Source organism: Anas acuta, chromosome 4 (genome assembly GCF_963932015.1).
Source record: "Anas acuta chromosome 4, bAnaAcu1.1, whole genome shotgun sequence".
Classification (NCBI taxonomy): domain Eukaryota; kingdom Metazoa; phylum Chordata; class Aves; order Anseriformes; family Anatidae; genus Anas; species Anas acuta.
Genome location: NC_088982.1, coordinates 66,907,740 through 66,929,835, shown reverse-complemented (window position 1 = coordinate 66,929,835; position 22,096 = coordinate 66,907,740). Strand labels below are relative to the sequence as shown.

The 22,096-nt window shown below is 53.5% G+C and overlaps 1 protein-coding gene and 2 long non-coding RNA genes across 3 annotated transcripts in view; 1 reads left to right on the top strand and 2 right to left on the bottom strand.

The window, feature by feature from the left end:
• Positions 1 to 5,281, bottom strand: part of LOC137856397 (uncharacterized) — a 73,652-nt gene extending 68,371 nt beyond the window's left edge. Inside the window, exon 1 of the long non-coding RNA XR_011096423.1 lies at positions 5,142 to 5,281. This is a non-coding gene — a long non-coding RNA (uncharacterized lncRNA). The remainder of the gene's footprint in view (positions 1 to 5,141) is intronic.
• A 4,879-nt stretch (positions 5,282 to 10,160) lies between these two features.
• Positions 10,161 to 11,891, bottom strand: ATOH1 (atonal bHLH transcription factor 1). The gene has a single exon (XM_068681718.1). It carries the CDS (start codon positions 11,784 to 11,786, stop codon positions 10,782 to 10,784), a length of 1,005 nt encoding a protein of 334 aa, XP_068537819.1. The 5' UTR covers positions 11,787 to 11,891; the 3' UTR covers positions 10,161 to 10,781.
• Positions 11,892 to 12,085: 194 nt separating this feature from the next.
• LOC137856396 (uncharacterized) lies at positions 12,086 to 12,825 on the top strand. The gene is made up of 3 exons (XR_011096422.1): positions 12,086 to 12,185; positions 12,331 to 12,573; positions 12,723 to 12,825. It is a non-coding gene; the product is annotated as an uncharacterized lncRNA (long non-coding RNA).
• Positions 12,826 to 22,096: the final 9,271 nt, after the last annotated feature.

Genomic DNA, 22,096 nt, shown 5'->3' with positions numbered 1-22,096 from the left:
GATCACCCACTTTTCAGAAACCTACATGGCTAAGATGAACTTCTGCAAGTTTCTCTCAACACACACGGTGAGCTGGCGTTTCATGCAGTGTGAGGAAGCTCCTCAAGGCCCTGATTCAGTCACCTCCTATAATTTGATTCAGGAATATTCTTACATTAAGTGCGTAAATTGTCACAGGACATTCAAAGCCAGCATTTGCCACCCTTATCTGAGCGATCACCTGAGAGTCACAAATGAGGCACCCCCGTTTGTTTGTGTGAGCAGGGCTCTGCAGGCCCCATAACGCACATGTAAAAGTCACCAAGCCTGGAAACACAAAGCCGAACTTCAAGGTCCAACACCAATGTAAAACACACAATGATTGTTTTAAAACTGTTTTATAACATCATCAGCGAGGGCTCTTACTTCTTGCAGTGGATCTTTGTTTTAGATATGCTGGATAGCTTGTTTTAATTCAGTTTATGGGCACATCCTGTGCACTCCTGCACAGTTGAGTAATCCCATTCAATTCCAAAGGCTTATTTATGAGCACAAAGATGACTTACAGTAATAAAAAAGCTACACCCTTGTCGTTCCAGCGCTCACCTGCTTACTGGGAATGTTATCATAATACAAACAATGAAAAAAATAACAAACTCTGTGTTCAACCATGTCTGAGCAAAGCACAGCTATGCGGAGAAGTACAAACACGGATCCTATCACAGCTACCAATTCCTGCACCAGCTCAAGCCGTGAAGGAAGTTTTACCTGCAGTTCTCAGGAAGATGAAGAGGTCTTGTTTCAGAGACAGCAGTGTCTGCCATTGTTTCTTTCACAGGAAAAAAGCACATGCTTTTTAAAATGCTATCAGCATTGCTTTCTTTCTGATTTTGTATCAGAACAGAACGCATATGCAAACAACTTTTATCTGGCATACTTCTTTGTAATATAATTGCAAATTTTAACAGATTACAGATCTGCAAGCTATTTTTTTTAAATAAGTCATCGCTTTTTTATCTTTTATTTTCTCCTTGTACTCGTTGATGGAATATTTTTTATTACCACCAGTGTTATGTCTCTATGTATCTGTCTTTCTTACTCTTCATGGAACATTGCCCTCTCTTACCCACCTTTTCATCCCATTTGCTTCTTGTGTCTCCCTGCCGAAGACAGTGCTCCAGCTAGGCACAGGTTAATATCCTGGGGTAGGGACACCTCACAGGGAAGTGGATACCAACCCATCCTGAGCTATCGAGATTGCATCTATCTATACAGAGGCAGTTCAGGCAGAGGCTTTTGCCAGCATAAATCCACTGGGGCTGTATAAACAGCAAAGGACCAGGGACAACGAGGTCCGGAGAAGTTGCTTCCTTGTGATTAGCTGAGCTAGTGAGGCCTAAACTTCAAAGAAGGATCAGATTATGCAAAATTTGTAGGGAATATTTCAGACAGAGTTGTTACTTGGCGTCTACCAACTGCATCCTCTATTCAGGCTTCGAAGATGTCTGAAAAAGAAAGCAAGCTATGGCTTCGCCCGTAACTCCACAGCTTACCCCATCAGTGTAATGTGCTACACCAGCATGCCAGTGCCAGGCAGGGAGACAGCAATGAAGTCCTTCCCCTGATTTGTGTCACCTGCTAACACCTCCTAGCTGATGTTAGCTCACAGCAGAGAGCTGCTGCTTTGTATCAGCTGGCAGAGTGGGGAACTGAGGACAGCAAGGAGAGACTGTGATTTCAAACATCTGTGCTTTATTTATTTATCTGTTTGTTAGATTTTTATCTTGGGCCTATCAGCTCTGTACTCTGAAAATATGATCCATGTCACACACTTGCATATCTCCGGTACTTCTTGTCAAAAGCCATCCTCTCACCAGCCTGTCGGACTTTGGCTTGGTGCTTTTTTGATGAGCAACGTAGTTAAATTACATCAGCAAACCATAGATCTCTTGATGGATAGCATTCCTAAAAATTCAACTAAGATAGGTAACCCTGAACAGTTGTTATAAAAACTTTGCAACTTCAAAGAAAAATAAATGCTCAGAATAAAATATTTTGTTTCCTGTGAAAGCTCATAATTAAAATGCATACATATCAGAGTAATATAGTCTTCAGCTATATCACAAAGAAAAGTTTCCTGCACAGTTTATAAAAAGACAATTAGTAGAGCTGAGAACAAATGACTAATAAGTGGCCTGTTTGGTGCATGATGAGTCAAGCTTCTATCCTGATTTTGGCTGTGATAGAGTTAATTTTCCTCCTAGTAACTGGTATGGTGCTGGCTTTTGGATTTCGGATGAGAACAATGCTGACTGCATGCGGACGTTTCCTTTGTTGCAGAGCAGTGCTTACACCAAGCCAAGGACTTCTCAGCTCCTCACTGTCCTGCCAGCAGGCAGGGGATGCATGAGGAGCTGGGAAGGGACAGACCCAGGACCACTGACCCAAAAAGGGATGTCCTATTCCATATGGTGTCATGTTGGACAATGGAACTGGGGGCAATTGGCTGGGGAGGCTGGCTGCTTGTGAGCAATTGCATTGTGCATCACTTGTTTTGGATGCCCCTTCCCCCTCTGCCCCCCCCCCCCATTAAACTGTTCTTATCTCAACCCATGAGTTTTACTTTTTTCTTTTTGATTCTTTCCTCTGTGTGGAGAGTGAGCAAACAGCTGCATGGTGCTTAGCTGCCTGCCAGGTTAAGCTACAACAACTTTGCATAGTACTCAGGTCTTATGGCTATAGATGCTGCATGGAATAAAAACACTAAGAGTTGAACAGGAGCAAAAAAATGGTTTTCACCATATATTTTTGTAGGAGTCTGTGTTAGCAGGAAGCGGAGAAAAAGGAGTCAACGGCCAGGGGTAAATAAAACTGAATAACCTTTTGAAAAAGCAAACAAACAAGTGGGCACACGCCGACCCCCCCCAAATTCTCTCCCAGGCAGCGCAAGGTGGCCGAGCACGTGGGCGGTGGTACCATGGACAGCGCTCCCACTGCTGCCGGGAATCAGGCACGGGAAAGCCATAAAATAATAATTCTGGCGGCAAAAAAATATATATATATATATAAAATAATAAAATAAATTGAGGTGCCAGCCAGCAATTCGCCAGGAGCTGCGGGATCAGCCTGCTCGCTCGGCACGCACGCGAGCGGCGCGTGCGGGACCTTTGTGCAGCCACGTTATCAACTACTCCTTTGTGCCAAGGTTTCCGCCGCTGGAAGCCGGGATCACAGCTAGCACAAGGAGAGCGAGCCAGGAGGGTTTGTTAGCCCTGCTCCGGGCTTTTTTTTATGGCCATTGCTGAATGGGTTTAGACTTCACTCTGTTGATTCACCTGCCTCAGCAGTTACCGTGTTATTATTAGGTAGGCGCAAAAGCTGCAAAATTCAGTTGCGATAAAACATAAATAAAAGTTTATTGCAGGGTGTGTAAACCTAAAATTTTGAATTAATCAAGAGAGCAGCTTACAGGCAACTTCAAAGGCCATCTTACGTTGTTACACTTAACTGTGTGCTATCAGGTACAGTAAAAAAAAAAAAAAAAGTTAAACACATTTTCTTTTGGCCAAACTATTTGTCCTGCAGGTTGATGCTGCAGCAGGGGACACTGTGACTCCTCCCAGGTTTTCATTTCAGGCATACAGGGATTTCCTATTAGAAATTTTGTATCCTATTGCTTCTGAAGGAAGGGATGCCATTAAAACTTATTTTTCCCTAGATAACATGATGCTATAGCAAACTTGAAACAGCTGTAGAGAAGCTGATGTGGATCTGCTGACAGCGAAGTTCACTAGTTTTTCCAAAAAGACTTGAAACAGCTCGCTACATGCCAGATGCTAATGCTCTTATTCAAGCCACTTTGGTATCGCAAAAATCAGAAACTGAATTCAGAGGTACAATTGGAAAACACATAGAGCCAACCAACAAAGCCATCTGATGCTTCCCATTAGTAAAACAAAACATTTCTTGCTCAAATGAAAGACTTTTCTGAGAGTATCAAGCATTAAGGTTTGTAACATTTACAGGAAACACAAACTGAGGCTGAGAGCAAGGGCTCCACAATTTTTGGTGGGTTATGGCAGTACTCAGACTGTCTGTCTGTAATGTTTCTTTTCACTCAGACAGACACACACCTCAGCTTGATGCTGTTCATTTACAATCCACAAATTTTATTTTGAAATATCATCAAAATTGACACTTTCATGAAAAAAATCAATATTAGATACGTATATATATATATACACACATATATATTAATTTAAATGCATAGCTCTGTCAAGGGATGACAAGCTATTTGTTCCCAACATTTGCCTCAGGCTTGTCCTGGTTTCAGTTTTATTCAGCCTACCCACCCAATCCTGCGTGCAGACTCTGGTCCTGCACCACCAGGTATTTCAGGAATCTCGGGGCCACGTCCCCACACTATCACCAAGGTGTACACAGAGAATGATAACTGTAACTGCAGAACACACCCATCGCTATCCCTCCAATATTTCTGGAAATAAGAAAGAGGCTGACTTCCCTCTGAGTGCCAAGCAGCAAGCTGCCACAAAAATAAAGGCAAACCTCTGAGCAGTCAGTGGCTTTTGAATAGCCTGGAGCTAGATGCTCACCTTTCATTTTTCCTGCTTCCATTTTGGGAAATAACATTTCTCACTCCCAGTTCTCAGAACATTTGAGGTTATGACCACAAAATTGCCGAGGTGCCACAGGTGACAGCAGCATCTGAGTGAAGTGAGCTCACCACTTGCTGACCCCAAGGTTACAGCCAGCAATGCTCCTCAGCTTTCACCATCTTTCCCAACAGGCAACCCTTGGAAACCCTAATGAAAATCCAGAGCCCTCCTATCCCAAAACCAAATTTTTTTTTCAAGCCTTTTTCAACAAACAGCTTCTAGGATGCTTCACAATGCAAAAAGAAATGAGGTTAATTGGACATTTTGGTAGCTTTCCCCCAGATAATGAAAGTATAACTGATTTCAGCCAAAAGACTTGTCACAACCAGACAAGAACCACATGAACATTTGCTCTGAGAGTATTTCTGTAACAAATTTGGGTAAGCAGAGCAACAGAACAGCACAAGGCTACCTGTATTTATCCCGGTCTGGCTACGAGCACTACAGCAGTGGTAACTTCAGAAAACCAAGAGATATTCTTCCTACCTGAGATGTGAGTGAGGCCTGGGGGTACTTTACATGTTCTGCACATCAGGCTGGGTCTTTCCTCCCTGTATGCTCCAAAAAATAACCTCTGGCTGGTGAGAAAGCTCCAGCACCCCATGCTGCCTGGTTTTGTCTATCTCACCTCCAGGTGCCCCTCATCAAGCCTGGGGAGGGAACAAGCCACAGGCTGGGAGAATGATTGTGCCTGCAGAAGCCTGCATCCAGTTGTCATCCTTCCCAAGGCATTTCTCACATGTAACATAAGTCTCTACCACTTCCACCCTCTCAATCCACCCCAAATAACAGGGTAAATTTGGGATAAGGCATCTGCTGTGCTACCTGCTTCCCAGGGCATTGGGAAAGTGGGCACGGCCTGGGGGAACCATCTCCCTGTGGGAGAAAAGCACCATCCCTTGCACGGAACAACACCTCACCGCTGGAAATAGTTTGGAAGTGACTGGAAAAAAAGTGCACAGTGCAAGAAGCATGAGGAGGCACACAACCTATGCTCCAAGTCACTTAATGCTGCCGGGCCTCATGTCCCTTGTCACGGACAGGACAGCACCTCCCCAGGACACGGGGAGCAGCTGTGGGGCTGAGAACTGCACAGACGGGGACACTGAGCAAAACCTCGGGCAGGCTCTCAGCTGTGCCATCGCTGTAGGGTTAAGCGCGTAGGTGTGGGAGTTATCCAAAAATCGTCTTGCCAGCATTTTGAGGGAGCTTCGTGTATCACTGGGACTTAGTTCAGCATTAGTACCGGTAGGGGAAAAGTCAAAAAGAGCAGGCAGGTAAAAACAAAACACAAACCAAAGAGAAACTTTTCCCAACAGCAGCTGAACTCCAAGGACAAGCAGCGATACGGAAGCATTTAGCCCCCTGCCCGCTGCCTTTTTCCCGTGCCGCTTTCCCAAAGAGCCCGGTGCCCGCTCCCAACTTGCAAAAAGCAGACTTGGGAGGAGGATGGCAGCGGCAGGCGGGACACGGGGCTGCCGGAGGAGCAGCCCTGCCTCCTCCTTTCTCTGCTCCCGGCCAGAAGCGGGGCAGCCCCGGAGCCGCACGGGGAGGAAAGGGGGGGGTCGGGGCCGGATCCTGCGCGCATCCCGCCCCGCAGCCGGCAGCCACCGGGCCCCGGCAAAATATTGACTGTAGATAAGCCGGGTTCTCGTTTCTGTCCGAGCGTTATTATTTCCTATTATTTATTTTTTTATTTCTTTATGGGGAGCAGGTGATGCCGCTAAAACCGTCCCGGGCTCGTTTCAAAGCGCGCACCTGAGAGGGGCGTGGAGCGGGGAAAGGCTGCAGGATGCCGCAGGAGCATCCACCGGGGGAGCCCCCGAGAAAAGAGGCAGGAGAAGGGAAGTTCCCAAAATTTCGGGAGCAATCCCTGCCCTCCGCCGGGTCTCTGCCCCTCGTACAGCCCGGGATCCTCCAGCTGTGCCGCGGAGCATCGCGTAGGGACAAACCCACCACCAAAAAAAAAGAAAAAAAAAAATCAACCAAGGGAACAAAAACGAACGCCAGAGATCCTAAAAAAAAAACCCACACATAAAAGCAGATATGGGTGGTTGGAGATGAAACGAGACGCGCTGACCCCGGCGGGTCCGGGGGGGCTGCTTGTCCCCAAGAGGTTCTTTAAGCCCCCTCCCCTCCTAACCTGGGGTACGGTGCCGGTGGGCTGCGGGCTGTGATTTCGGCGAGCCCCCCTGTCATTAAAGGGACACTTTGACAAGCTCGTGGCACGAAACCCAACCGCTCGGGAGGCAGCGCTTGGGGAAAGGGTTAACCCGGCGGCCGCGAGGCGTATGAAATGATGGTAAATTACCCGGCGCGTTCTCCCGGGGAAGAAATTAGACTTCAAAAGGGCTGGAGCCCTCCTGAATATATATCAAGCAGATGGGCTGATGCGCTGTCTCGCTGATGTGCAGTTGATTAACCGCCCCATAAAAGTGCAGCAGCCCCGCTCGCCCGCGGCGGGTGCGCGCCGCCGCCCGCCGCTGTCCCGGGCACCCCGGCGGGAGCGCGCTTCGCTGAGGGGCAGGGGGAGAGGGGGGCAAAAGGGGGGGAAGGAGGAGAGGAAGGGGATGGAGGGGAAATGAGGAGGGAATAAGGAGAGGGGAGAGCCGGGGGAAGAAGGAAAAAATGAAATAATAATAAAGGAAAAAGGGAAAGGAAGAAAAAGAAAAGGAAAAAGAAAAGGAAAAAAGAAAAAGAAAAAGGAAAAAGGAAAGGGAAAAGGGAAAGAAAAAGAAAAAGGGAAACAAAAAGGGAAAAGAAAAGGGAAAAGAAAAGGGAAGGGGAAAAGAAAAGGGAAATGGAAAGGGAAAAGAAAAAGGAAAGGGAAAGGGGAAGAGGAAAGGAAAGGAAAAGGGGAAGAGGAAAGGAAAGGAAAGGAAAGGAAAGGAAAGGAAAGGAAAGGAAAGGAAAGGAAAGGAAAGGAAAGGAAAGGAAAGGAAAGGAAAGGAAAGGAAAGGAAAGGAAAGGAAAGGAAAGGAAAGGAAAGGAAAGGAAAGGAAAGGAAAGGAAAGGAAAGGAAAGGAAAGGAAAGGAAAGAATGAGGAACGAAATGGGGGATGAAATGCAAAATCTCTTCCAGCAGCAGGGATTTGCCCCCCCAGCCCCAAACCTCGCGCTCCCTGGCAGAGGGGACACAAACACCCCCGGTGACACCGAGCGGGGGGCGAAAACGAGCCGGGGCGCTGCAGGAGGGGCTGGGGGGAGATCAGGGGAGGCAGCCCCATCCCGTCCCGGCTGCTGCACGGGGAGGGCAGAAAGCCCGTGACACGTCCTGGCTGGGCTCCCGAAAGCATCCCTGCCTTCTGATAGCGCTTGGGGAGCCTGGAAGTGGCCAAAACCCCAGGAACCGCGCTCGTCGCAGCCGCTGCCGCACGCCCTCGGCTCCCCGGGGGTGCCGCAGCTCTGCAGGAGGACTTTTGGGGGGCTCCCCCCCACCCCAGACAAACGAGTCCCCAACGTGTGTATAGAGGGGGCTTTCCGCCGGCAGCCCCCAGCCCCGCAGCGGGGCCAGCACGGGGGTGCCGCGATAGGGAAGGGTGGCAGGGGCTTTGCTGGCCCCGGGGGGGGGGCCACCAGCGGGTGACATTCCTGCGGGGGGACGGCAGCGACCCGGCGGCTTTGCAGCAGGTGCAAGACCCGAGCATCCCCGGAGGGGGATCCCCACGCGTGTGTGATCCCCCCCGTCCCTTTTTTCCCCCCTTCTTCCCCCTTTCCATCGGCTGCGGCCCCCCCCGGGTGTGCCCGGCCGTGCCCCGGCGTGCTGCTGCTGCCGGCCGCCACCGTGCTGCTGTCGGGGCGATGGGGGAGCGGGGCGGGGGGGCGTGAATGCTGGCTGTTGTTGCTCGGCCAGGGTTGGGGGGGGGTCGGCAGACGAAGGGGGGGCCCACGGCGGAGCTCCCCGCGGGTGCGCAGCCCCCTGGGGGGCCGCCTGAAAAGCCGCGGCGCTCACCAGCTGACAACGCGTGCTCCGCTCCAGACACGGCGCACCGCGGCCGGGACAGCGGCCAGCCCAAATTCCCCCCCCCCTCCTCCTCCTTACAGCCCCCCCCCCCCAGACTTGTCCGCCCCTTCGCATTGTCCGCCCCGCTCTAATTAAGAAACGCTGCCCCCCCCCTTTCCCCTTTCCCCTCCCCGGGGGCCAGAGGTTGAGCAAACAGCAGCCGGCTCGCTGCGAAAAGGCAGCGAGGAGCTGCAGGCACCGCGCTGCGAATGGGGACCCCCCCTGCTCGTCCCCTGTCCCCAATGTGTCCCCCCCCCACCACCACCACCGCCGCCGTGGGAGGGGGACGGGGACACGGCCCCCGCTGCCCCCCACGCGTGTCCGGCGGGACACGGGCTCACGCACAAAGGAGACCGCCTCCCCCGGAGGATACGGAGTGTGCAGCCAAAATTTAACGCTCGGGTAGTGCGCTGTTTTCAAAGAAAAGCCCCTAAAAAAAAAAAAAAAAAAGAAGCTCTAAAACCCCACAAAGCCAGGGCCAGGCGGGGCCGGTGCGCGTCCCCGCTCTTGTTCCAAACTTTGCGCTCGTCCGTGCAAAACAAACACTGTCGCGGGCTCAATAAAGCGATTTATCCATCTTCATTACTTAAAGAAATGTTGTCTCTTTGTTTGTTTGGGAGATATTAAGCATGCTTAGCTTGCAACACATAGTTGATTCCTTCGCTAGTATCTTGGATACTTGGATCCGACTTTGGAAGGTAGAAGCTAATTGCTAATAATGGAGAGAAAGGAACCAGCCAGCATAGCGGGAGTGGCCTGGCATATGGGGAATGAGCAGCCTGAAATACTCAATATTCAAGTTTCCAAAATATTAATGAGATTATAGCAACCTGCAGCTATACGTTACAGCTTGTTAACGGAGTGAGGGGTGGGGGGCTGGGGGGCTGCCAAGCGGTTGTTATGCAAACTCTATGGCTGAACCTGAAAATGGAAATGCGGCCGGGTATCTCTTTCAAAGAAGTGTTAAAAAAAAAAAAAAAAAAAGGAAAGATAAAAAAAAAGACCCTCAGACAACGAAAGCTCCGCCGTGGCCGCGAGGACCCACTGCGCTCAGCGGCCAGGGCGAGAGGGACCCGCTGCGGGCGGCGGGGGGGCCCCGTCCCGACCCCTCTGCGCTCCCCAAATTGCGCCCCCGGCTCGCTGGGAAACGAAACGAACCCGAACTAGCGCAAAACGGGCTAAAACCCCCCAAACTTTCCCGGCGGGCCGGGAGGGAAGGAAGGGACAGTTCGGGAGGGAGGTGACCCCGGGGCTGAACTTTTCACCCGGCGGGACCGGCCCCCGCCCGCCCGCCCGGCTCGGGGTTATCGCGGGGCAGGTGCGCGGCGCTGGCACCTGCAGGGACCGGCTCGGCTCGGCTCGGCTCGGCTCCCCTCTCCCCAAAATCCGGCAGCGAGCCCCGCTCCCCCGCCCCGAGCCCCCCCGGTTTCCCTGCCCGCGGCTCCGGGGACCCCCCCGTGTTTTTTGGTGGGGAGGCTTGGCCGGGGAGGGGAGGTAACCCAACATCTCTTCGGTTTGTGTTTTTGTTCGTTTGTTTTTTTTTTTTTTTCATTTATTTATTTGATCTCGAAAAAATAATAATAATACATAAAACAATGGCAGCTGGCTGGGCTAAAATTAAAATAAACGATTCTCGTCGTAGAAAAGTTTTGTTAAAAAACAAAACCAAAAAACAAAAAAGGCAGAAACAGTAGCAAACACTCCGTAATAAATAAGTTTCCTAATACCACAAAAAAGCAAAATAAAACGGGGCACGGGAGTTTGACACGACAGGACCGTTTTTCGTTTCTCGGCGAGCGCGCTGGGGCGCAGCGGCCGGCCGGAGCTGTCCCCTGGCAGCCGCAGGATTAAAGTGCTTGCGCCGGGATCCCCCCGACGGCGGGCAGGGGAAGCCGCCTGCCCCCGCTCAGCGCGGGACGGGCCCGCATGCGGGGTGCCGGGGGTCGCTGCGGGAGGGGCCGGCGGCGGCTTCTGGGCACGGGGAGCTCTACGGGCGGCAGCTACGCATCGGGAGGAAGGTACAAACGCGGACGGGGCGGCTGAGCCGCCCAAGAGGAGCCCTTCCCGGGGCGCCCCGAGGGGCCGCCGGCGGCCAAGTCCGTGCTGGGGCGGGCGGCAGCGCCCTAGCTGGCCTCGTCCGAGTCACTGTAGTGCGAGCGGGGCGAGAACTCCCCGTCGCTGCGGTGGGAGCGCGGCGACGCCTTGCTCCGCTCCTGCTGCTGCTGGTGCTGGTGCTGCGGGTGCTGCTGGTGGTGGCCGGGCTGCGGCACGAGGAGCGCGGGCGACGGCGCTTTGGGTCCCAGCAGGGCGCCCTCCGGGAAGGACGGGAAGCGCAGCGGGTCCAGCGGCACCGGGAAGCCCCCCGCGGCCGGCGGCGGGGGGAAGCGAGTCCTGCCGTGCCCGTGCCCGAGGGGGGGCGGCCCGGCCGGCGGCGGCCCCGGCAGCGCGGCCCCGTCCGCGGCGCAGGGCGGCTCGAAGGGGGCCCCGCGGGGCTCGGCTTTGCCCGGCGGCGGCTCCGCAGCAGCGGCTGTGGCCGTGGCGGCCGCGGCGGGGCCGTGCAGCAGCTCGGCCAGGGCGCTGATGTAGATCTGCGCCATCTGCAGCGTCTCGTACTTGGAGAGCTTCTTGTCGTTGTTGAAGGAGGGGATGACATTGCGCAGCTGGTCGAAGGCGTGGTTCAGCCCGTGCATCCGCCGCCGCTCCCGCGCGTTGGCCGCCAGCCGCCGCTGCTTCTGCACGCCGCTCACCTGCGGCCGGGCACCGCCACCTCCACCCCCTGCACCTCCACCTCCGCCTCCGCCACCCCGCGCCCTGCCGCCGCCCGCCGCCCCCCGCGCCCCGCCGGGGCCGCTGCCCTCCAGCCCCGCTGTGGCTGCGGCTCCCCGCGGCCGCCCCGCCGCCACCACCGCCGCCGCCTCCTCGTCCTCGTCCTCCTCCTCGTCGTCGTCGCCCCGCGGGCAGCGCGGCGAGGCGGCCAGGCGGGCGGCGCAGCACACGCCCAGCCAGCCGGGGGCGAAGCCGCAGCCGGGCGGCTCCAGCCCCGCTCCCAGCCCCAGCAGCGGCTCCACCGACACCGACACCGTGTCCCGGCCGCCTTCAGCCCACTCGGCGGCCCGCGGCAGGCTCATGGCGACGCCGCCTCAGCGCGAACCCATGCGGGGTGGGTGCGGGTGTGTGGTGTGTGTGGGGTGGAGGGGGGACGACGACAGCGAGCGGTTGGCAGCGCGCGCGTGGCGCCCTCCCTCCCGCTCGCCCGCCCGCCCGCCCGCCCGTCTCCGGTGTCGGCCGCGCGCCGCGCCCCCCTTTAAGGCGGCGGCGGCGGCACGCGCCGGGGTCCCGTCCCGCGCACGGCCCCCGCGCGCCCCGGCCCTCGCGCCCGCCCTCGCGCCGGTCGCGTGGCGGGGCGGCCAATGGCGCGGGGCGGGGAGGGGCGGGCGGGGAGGGGAGGGAGGGGTGGGAGGGGAGGGGGGAGCGGCACGCGCGGCGCCTGACGGAGCCTCACGGAGCGCGGCGGGGCCGGGGCTGAGGTAAAAGTGAGCGGTGAGGGGGCGGCGGGGGCTCATTGTGTATGCGGCGCTTTTCTCTCGCTCTTTTTCCCCCTCTCTTTGTATGTTCGAGCCTACTTGAGTTTCTTTTTTTCTTTTTTTTTTTTTTTCCCCTCTCCTTTTGTAGGAGTTGTTTCTTTTGAAGCGGGGCGAGGCACGCCCTGCCGCCACGGGGACCTGACGGGAGGCGGAAACCCAGCGCACCGGCCCCAAAACGCCGGCCCCACAATAGCAGCGATGTGGGGAGCCTCCCAGAAAAACCCTCCAAGGGAAAGCCAACCGGACGGATCTCCCCGTCTTCATGCAAACTTCCCTCCTCCCCCCCCAGGCTGGTTCAGGCAGCAACGTGGGGTCAGGCACAGAAAAACAGGTTACAAAAAGGAGAGGGGGGAGAAACTTGCAAAAAAAGCCTCCTCTATCATTACAGGCAGAGACACTTTCAAAGCACACAAAGCGCATGGGTCAGCCCTCGGCTTAATTGTACCCAACGGTCTAATTACTCATTCAATCACGTTTCAGGATCAGCGGGCTGCTCGGCAGGCACCGCCGCAGATTAGGAAGTATCTGGTTCCTGCCTTGCCCCACTTTCTCCTCCTTTCCCTTCAAAAAAGCCAGCAGAACCTGGCTTTTGGCCTCACCTGCTGCATCATTGGAACAGTCACCCAACAAAGTGTTAATTGTCACATTATTCTGAACACGTGAGCTTAAAGCAGATCAAGGTGCAAGAAGTCCCTCCAAAGACTCCCACTATGATCAGCACACGGTACTTTTACTTTCAGAAGTGTTTTAAATATGAATCAGAAGCGATGACTGTGAGGAATGCAAAAGCCCAGTTACTCAGCCCATCACCGCAGCCTCCAACACGTGTGAAACCTGCCCTTTTCCACTCGCTTTTCACCCATGGGTAACGAGGACCACGCTGCCACCAACACAGACATGCCCCAGGTCTGCAAAGCAACCTTCCTCAGTGGATCACTGCAAAATGTCACCCGCTTTGAGTAGGTGAGCACCCACAAAAGTAATTCCTGCTTCCTGGTGACATTTGCCCCTGTAAAGATCTGGGGCAGAACCACACTCGGGGCCTAACCTGCCCCCAAGAGACGTGCAGAGCATCGTTCAGCACCACTTGCCTACCCCCTGGGGCTACTGTGCAGCACAATTAATTCAGCTTCATCATATATTTGGAAATCTTACCTGGAGAATTTATACCTGTGTACGCTTCGCCCTTTTATTTAAGATGCTCTAACTGTTGCTGAGAATTTAATTTATGCTAATATTTTTAAAATAAACTGCTTTCTATTCATGGAAGTATCACTAATGATTTTCTTTCAGTCACTGTTTTAAACACGTTGTGGCATGGAAACTGCAACCCAGAGACCCAGCAACAGGTGGAGACCATCCGGTAGCTCCTGGATTAGGGTCTGCATTACAGAGTACGCACCAGAACTAAGTGCTGGGGGAAGAAGAGTGAACAGCTTCAGAAAAAGTGTACCTTGCACAGCATTGGAAGGTTTTTGTTGCGATGAGAAAATGCTTTAATGCAATAAGAGCATGAGTATCAGGCCCAAGGGACATGTTCATGTCACAGGCTTTATACCTCTGCATAAATTGATTTAACTTTTTATAACTTCATTTCCTCACACCTTTAATAGTGATTTTATTTCAGATTTAGTTTGCTTGCCCTCTGCGGCAGCAAGAACTTTGCTGGGCCTGCATGTACTCACACACGCTACCCACAAGTCCATGTCCCAGTCACCCGAAATGAGCAACAACAAAAGAACTGTCTCCTGCTTAAGACACTGCAAGTAGAAAGTGTTTTAAAAGCAACTGCTGTTTAGCATGCTGCTACTTAATACACTTTACTAAATCCCTTAACCAAGAAAATGATCACTGCCATCAAGTTTTAGTATAAGAACAACACTTCCATCTGGTTTAAAATACAAGAATTAACATCCACCCATCCATCCACCCTCCCACCCATCCACTCAACATCCACAGAGACAACATATCCCCTTCAAATTACATCTGGTCAGTTCCCGTTTCTATCAGTGATAGCAGTCCCTCTAAACGACAAAAAACAAGTGGACAGATGCATGGGGTGCTGATCAACATTTACATCAGTCCCCCAGATTACAGAGTACTTCCCCACAAAAAGGAAACACTTGTCAGCCAAGAAGAACCCACCTCTCCATCCACAGGAGGTCCTCAGCCAATTCTGTTAATCCCTGACAGCAAAGAGGTGTCCAGGAAAAAGTTTCCAGCACTGTGCAGCTCCAACTCAGTGTTCAGAAGCCACTGGTGGGGATGGCTGTGAAAACCAGCCCCTCTGAATGACGCCTTCATCTTCCTACTGTCTCTTAAATTAGCATTCCTTGAGTCTTAAGAGTTTTTAAACACTTGTTAATAAAGTAGAACTAGGATACTAATTGTACTAGTTCTTTTCCACGACGTGTCCAAGCTGACAACTGACCACCTCGGTAGAGTGTTGCTTGCAATACGTGCCCTGGATGGTCTCACCACTCGTGTTCAGAGACAGAGACGCTCGGTGACAGTCCTGGAGCTCGTGCAAAGCAGTTCTCCTGTGCCAGCAGGCTCACTAAAAGCCTCTCTGTGGCAAGACCTGTCCCTCTGGCATAGCCTGGCCTTGCAGTTCTGTTTGCCCTGAAGCTGGAGAAAGACGTGGTTCATAGGCACTGTTATTCCCAGGGTGTTTTCAGCTTGGTACAAGGTTTAGGAGCTCCCACGGGGAGAGGACTACCCGGTGTCCCATCTGTGGGATGCAAGGCCCATGTCAAGGGCAGGCTGCTGGGACCAGGCACCTGCGAGCTGTCACCAGTTGCCCCCAGTTTCCACTGGGCTAGCTGCAGAGAGCTTGCAGCCCACGTAGCAAACTGTATAGAGGTCACAGAAATGTATAGTGCGAGGCTGTGTATGTATGTACGTATATAATGTATGGCTGTGGAGGGAGGGAAGGCACGAGCACCACCAACACAGCACCACACAGCAGCACCGAATACTTTGCCAAACGAAAGCCTTGCGTTGCCACACACCCCTCGATGCCCTGCCAGGGGCACAAGTGAGAACGGCAGGATTTAAGGGAAAAATCATGGAAGCGACGACACTTTTCTGGCCGGAGGGCAGCGGGGGCTCCTGCCCGGCGACGCCGCCAAGCCCCGAGCCCGTTCCCTGCCCGGCCTCGTCCCCCGCAGCCCCCCGGGCGGGTTGTGCGGCCCGGGGCCGTCCCCCTGCGCACAACAGGTTGGATATTGTAGGTGTGGGTTATTAAAGTGTCCCCGGCACAATGGCGGTCTGTGTCCCATTCGCCACGCTTGGGCTCCCCTTTGCAAAGCGCACACAAGAGGTGACACGCCGCTGGCCCCCGCCATTATCCCGCCGGCATAGCGGCGCGGGCCGCCCGGTCTCCCGGGAAATGGCGCTGCGCGGGCGCCCAGCGGCACCGGCGGGGACACCGCGGCCGCGCACGGCCCCCTCACGGCTCCCTCACGGAGCCCGGGGACGGCCCCGGCCCTCGGCAGAGCCCGGGCGGTGCCGCAGCGACACCCGCTGGGCGGCGGCGGAGCCGTGACGGGAGCCATGCTCAGCCCTGAGGCGCTCCCGGGGCTGAGGCGATGTCCCTGAGGCAGCCCTGTCCGAGTGGGAGTTGAGCCCCTTCAGCCTGGTGCTGCTTTTGTATGAAGGTTTCACCAAATTTCAGGCAAAACTCTCTGTGAGGGAAAAGCGTCCAGCTAGGTGCTGCACGTAGCCAGCAGTCGCTTGGGGTTTGGGGCTCCCAACTACAGCAACAGGGTGCCTTAATACTGGGTTTCACCCCCCCCCCCCCCCCCTTTTTTGTTTCTTTTTTAAGTGGTCACCACACACTCCAGAAGGTGAAGGGACACAAAACATACACGAAAACACTGTGCCAGCTATTTTCTTCCTCACATGTGCTCCACGTTAACCCCAGCAAAGGACGATATGCCACAGCATACCACAACCATATTACCACAGTAATAACAACCTGCCAGCACCGGCTGTGAGTTTGAGAAGGAAAGCTGCTTGTATTTTATGGCATAAGTATTTAGAAATACTCATGCAAATCGGTTTTCCCCTTCTAAACCACTCTAACAGGCCTAGTGTGGCTTTGAGCAGGCCTGTGTTTGTCATATAACGCAGCAAGCCTTTACTGCTGAAGACTGCACGAAGGGATTTGTTAAAAGTCAGGTTTACAGGTGTACGACCTCTCCTTGTACCCATCTTTCACCTCGGTGTAGGAAGAACAAAGCTCCCTGTGTCCCATATCAGCTGTACCTTGGGTATTGCAGCTATCCTAGCAGGATTTTTAATTTTGGATCAAGTGAAGTGTTCTTTTGGGAACTCTGTTCTTCGAGGAAAGAGGGTGGGGAAAAGTGAGAAGAGAACATCACCTGCCATCCCCCAGATCTGCAGAGATCCAAAACCAATCCAAGCAACAGCAGAAATGGCTCGGAGAGGCCTGTAAAAGCTGGAGCAAGACAAGCCACCTCCCTATTGCCTAAGCACTGTCTCATAAAGCAGCACATTTTCCTACTACATCAGTTTCTTGCTGTGGGTACCATCACGCTGCAGAGACTTTTCCTTAAAATTGTGGCACAGTGTGGGAATAGCAAGCAGCCTCATTACGAGCATTGATCACAGCATTTGCTTGCTTTCTCCCATTGCTGCGTGTAAGCAAAAGGATTAATTAGTAACAACACAGGTCAACGGTGATTGCTCCTACTGTGCTCTGCAGCAAAGAGCCTTACACAGGGAATAATCAAAACCAAACCAGACCACCCCACGGTGCACTTGCAGGGCTGTGATCCGCGCACAGAGCTGCCTATTCCCCCTTTTTTGTTTTATTTCCAGCAGGCACATTACATTTACTGCCTCCACACCAGGCTACCAGGCAAAACGCTTGCAGCAGCGCCTTCTGCCTGCCGCTGGGGGGGGGTCCCTCTGCAATGGGCACAAGCAACACCTCTGAGCCTTTGCCCCACCTCAATCTACCTTTTGCTGCCATTCAATTCCCTGCTTGTAGAAGGAGCAAGCAAGCAGCTGAAACACAGCTTGCCCAGCCACAGAGCACTTACCTGGAAGGCTGTAATGCCAAGAGGGTAGAGAGCTGCAAAAGCAAACCTGCCTGTTCCTTATCTGCATGGGCCATTATTTTGCTGCCACACTGGCTGCATTATGGACCAGAAGAATCAGGAAAGCACCTGCAGCACTGTGATTGCTTGGGAGCTCAGTGACTGCCTAATGAAGGCAGGCATGTGCCCCCCACCCTTTCTTTATTAATTAACGAGTTTGTCTTAAACTCCCTTTCTTACTTTATTTGTATCTTGAGGGAGGTGGTGGTCAGACTTGTGATGACTGATAGCTGGAGTATTCCCTGCTCCAAAGTGGTGATAAAGAATAAGGGATTGCTGTGGAATGTCAAAAAATAAAAAATAAAAAATGAACAGCATTATTCGCAACACTATCAAATCCAGCTGCCAGCCATCGTCACAATGCAAATAAAGCTGCTTTAAATATATATATATATATATATATATATATATATATTATTATTATTATTATTATTATTATTATTAGCAGGCCACAGCATTCTTGTACTAACCTGGAGACTGGCTTGATTGGCTTTCAGAGGTCTCATACCTTGTTCTTGTCCCCCCTCCTCTGTCCCCATTGCCCTCGCCACCTTGATGCTGATCAGGAAGGTACTGCAAGCCACGTTGTAGTCATTAATGCCATCGTAGGCAGCTCTTTCTGTGAATGAACCCTCGGTTTCTCAGTCTGGCATAGCCAAAGCCTGTCCAAATTCTTGAAATACTTCCAGGTTTATTTTGTCCCCCCTTTTTTAAGAGGCCAGAATTGATCTGAAAAATGGTGTCTCTGCCCTGTGAATGGTACAACCATTGCCTCTTCTCACTTCCAGCCCACGTGGGTGGTGCAAAACCTGCCTGTTCCTTGGTTCCCTGCTTTCCTCTCTTTTCTTTTCCTTCCCTGAGCAATCAATGAGGAAGGATTTATTTTTCCCCTGTTTTACCTGGAGCCCAGTAGTTAATTACTTTAGAATTCAGTTTTCTGGCTGTAATATTTTTGTTCCTTCTAATGAATATTACAGAAATAAATTCTGTAGCACATGCAAAGTGTCATACCGCTGTGATGAATGGGAAAGGGGGGCAGATTTTGAAAATCTTGACAGATAGAAAATTTATTTTTATAACTCTGCCTCTTGAAAGGTAATTCTTCATGAAATTCATGTCTCCTGTAATTTTTTAGGGTATCTGTGAGAGTTTTTATGGTTAGGAATTCATTAGGCCATGAATCACTTTACCTGCACTCATCTTCCTCGGGAGGCTTTGACTTTTGGCTTCATGCACAGTATCACAGAATCACAGAATTTCTAGGTTGGAAGAGACCTCAAGATCATCGAGTCCAACCTCTGACCTAACACTAACAGTCCCCACTAAACCATATCCCTAAGCTCTACATCTAAACGTCTTTTAAAGACTTCCAGGGATGGTGACTCCACCACTTCCCTGGGCAGCCTGTTCCAATGTCTAACAACCCTTTCGGTAAAGAAGTTCTTCCTAAGATCCAACCTAAAACTCCCCTGGTGCAACTTTAGCCCATTCCCCCTTTTCCTGTCACCAGGCACGTGGGAGAACAGGCCAACCCCCACCTCTCTACAGCCTCCTTTGAGGTATCTGTAGAGAGCGATAAGGTCGCCCCTGAGCCTCCTCTTCTCCAGGCTGAACAAGCCCAGCTCCCTCAGCCGCTCCTCGTAGGACTTGTTCTCCAGGCCCCTCACCAGCTTCATCGCCCTTCTTTGGACCCGCTCAAGCACCTCGATGTCCTTCTTGTAGCGAGGGGCCCAAAACTGAACACAGTACTCAAGGTGCGGCCTCACCAGAGCCGAGTACAGGGGGACGATCACCTCCCTAGCCCTGCTGGTCACACTGTTTCTGATACAAGCCAGGATGCCGTTGGCCTTCTTGGCCACCTGAGCACACTGCTGGCTCATATTCAGCCGACTGTCCACCATCACTCCCAGGTCCTTCTCTGCCTGGCAGCTCTCCAACCACTCATCTCCCAGCCTGTAGCTCTTCTTGGGGTTGTTGTGCCCCAGGTGCAGGACCCGGCACTTGGCCTTGTTAAACTTCATGCTGTTGACCTCAGCCCATCGGTGCAGCCTATCCAGATCCTCCTGCAGAGCCTTCCTACCCTCAAGCAGATCGACACACACACCTAACTTGGTGTCATCTGAGAACTTACTGAGGGTGCACTCAATGCCCTCATCCAGATCATTGATGAAGATATTAAAGAGGACCGGCCCCAGCATTGAGCCCTGGGGAATGCCACTAGTGACCGGCCTCCAACCGGATTTGACTGCATTCACCACGACTCTTTGGGCCCGGCTATCCAGCCAGTTTCTAACTAATAATAGTCAGAGGGGCGTACCAGGTTGGGAAGCTTCCTGGCAACGTCCCTGACCCTGGCCCCAGGGAGGCAGCAGACTTCCCTACGGGTAGGGTCAGGCCGACAAATAGGGCCCTCTGCTCCCCTAAGAAGAGAGTCTCCCACAACGATCACCCTTCTGTTTTTCTTGGTGGAGGCAGTCCTGAGGCGTGGAGTCGACCTCCTCGCCCTAGGCATCCTCCTGGGTACACTTGCTACCTCTTCCTCACCCACCGGTCTGTCGAGCTCCAGGGCCTCAAACCTGTTTCGTAAGGGCACCTGGGAAGGTGGGGCCGGAAGGGGAGGGCATCGCCTGCCATGTCAAGCAGGGACCTGTTTCCATTCCTCCTCAACTCCCAGGTCCCCTCCCTCTGCCTGACAGCGACAGGGCAGGGGTTCTGCCCCCATTTGGGGTGTCTCACCTCTATTCCTCTCCTTGAGCCAGCTGCCACTTCCCACACTGTACATTTCTTTCAAATCTGTAGAGTCCAGTTCCCAACTTCACTCCCTCTGCTAGGCTGAGTGCCCTGAAGTTCCCTGCACTGTACACACGATGTTTTCCTCAGCTTAATTGTGGCTGGTGTGCTGCTAATCGATGTGTGGGCTGTTAGCCGCGGGCACTTGTACTGAGATATTTAAGAAAATAAGCCTGTCAGTCTTAGCAAGGTTTGGATAAACACAGAAGTGTGCTGAACTGCCTTCCCAGAAACACGTGGACTGGATTCACTCGCTTGTGGATTGTGGCCCAGGAGAAGCCATGAGAAGAGGCAAAGCTCCCTGGAAATCAGGAGCATCTCAGACCTGGAGTGAAGCCTGGGCGCTGGGGTCCTCGCTACTGCCCAAAGCAAGTGCTACAGTGACTGCACTGCACGATGATGGGTTCTTTATATTACAATCAGGGAGCTATGAAACATGTCAAAGGGAAGAGTTGGTGTGCCTGCAGGACGGCTACTCTGAAAAAGGATCCTACTCAGGGTGCAGGAGCGGAGGCAGAGGGCAGTCGCGGTGCCCAAGGGGCAGCCTGTCTCTCTGGCAAGCAAAATGGCCCAGGAAAGGGGCCCCCAGCCCCCTTCACCATCCTCCTCCTTCCACCCCAGGGCCTCTTTCAGGCCTCTTTCAGAAGCCCCCTCCCAACACGGCCATGTCGGGCCTGGGGCGTGGCGCCATCACTGCGGCCATCACAGAGGCCTCCTGATGTCACAGTGGCATCTGCCCCCCCTGCATTGTCCTGGCGCCTATAAAAGCCCCTGCACCTGGCCCCCCGCTTGCTGATCCCCCAGGATCTCTAGCGAATGCCAGCCATGGTTGGTCTGAAGAGAACCTGGGGCGACAGCTGCCCACCCCTGCGTGGGTCCAAGTGGTTCATGGAGCCTGCAAAGAAGTGGAGGCGGTGGAGCAGCAGTGGAGACGGAGCGGCCGCGGCGGATGGTGTGGAGCCCATGGAGGTGGATCCACCCGTGGAGGAGGAAGAGCCGATGGAGGTGGATCCACCTCCATCCCATCTGGTGTGGCACAACACCATCGTGCCAGGGCTCCCACCAGCGAGACAGCACCACCGTCATCGCAGAACCGCCCGGACCGCTCCGTACTCCCGGCACTGCCTCCGCCGCCACGCATAGGGGGGAGAGGCCATCCCGTTACCATCATGCCGGATTGCCTGCAGATGGCCTCTCCCCCCTTCCCTCCCCCTCCTTTCCTTCCCCTTCCGCTTCCCCTTCCCCTTCCCCCCCTTTCCTGCAGAAGTGTCATCTCTTCTGCACGGAGCCCCAAGCACTGGGCAAGAGCGCACTCGGCTTCCTCTGGGCTGCTGCAGCGGGCGACAGGAGAAGCCCTGCGAAGGCCACGCTGGCCATGGGGTGTCTCGGAGAAGGCTGCCAAGAGGTGCTTGAAGACGAAGCATGGCCCTGCATGGCGGTGCACAGAGAGCAGCAGCAGAGCCCTGGAAACGGGCACGCAGACAGCTGTTCCTCTGCAGAAGCAGAAGTCTTCAGGCCTGCCACGAAGAAGCGCGGGAGTGCAGCGTGAAGTCCCTTCAAGGTGCTTGGGTACCAGCTCTTCCCAGGACGGGGCAACAGACTGATAGAATAATCATAATAAATAAACAAATGCATTGCAACAACAACAATAAACAACAACCAGTAAGCAACCACTTTCCTCTCTGATTTGGTGTCATTTTTGTGGCTACGCCTGAACTCCGGGATCCCCTTCTGGTCTCCCCCAGACAGGAAAGATCCTGATGGGTGTGGAGTGGGCACAGCCCAGGGCACACGAGGGAGTGAGGGGCCGGGGCAGACGGCATGCAAGGGCAGGCTGAGGGATCTCCTTGGGTCAGTACAAAGGAGAGAAGGCTCAGGGGTGGACCTGACAGCTGCCTGCAGGGAGAGAGTAGAGAAGATGAAGCCTGCGTCTTCTCT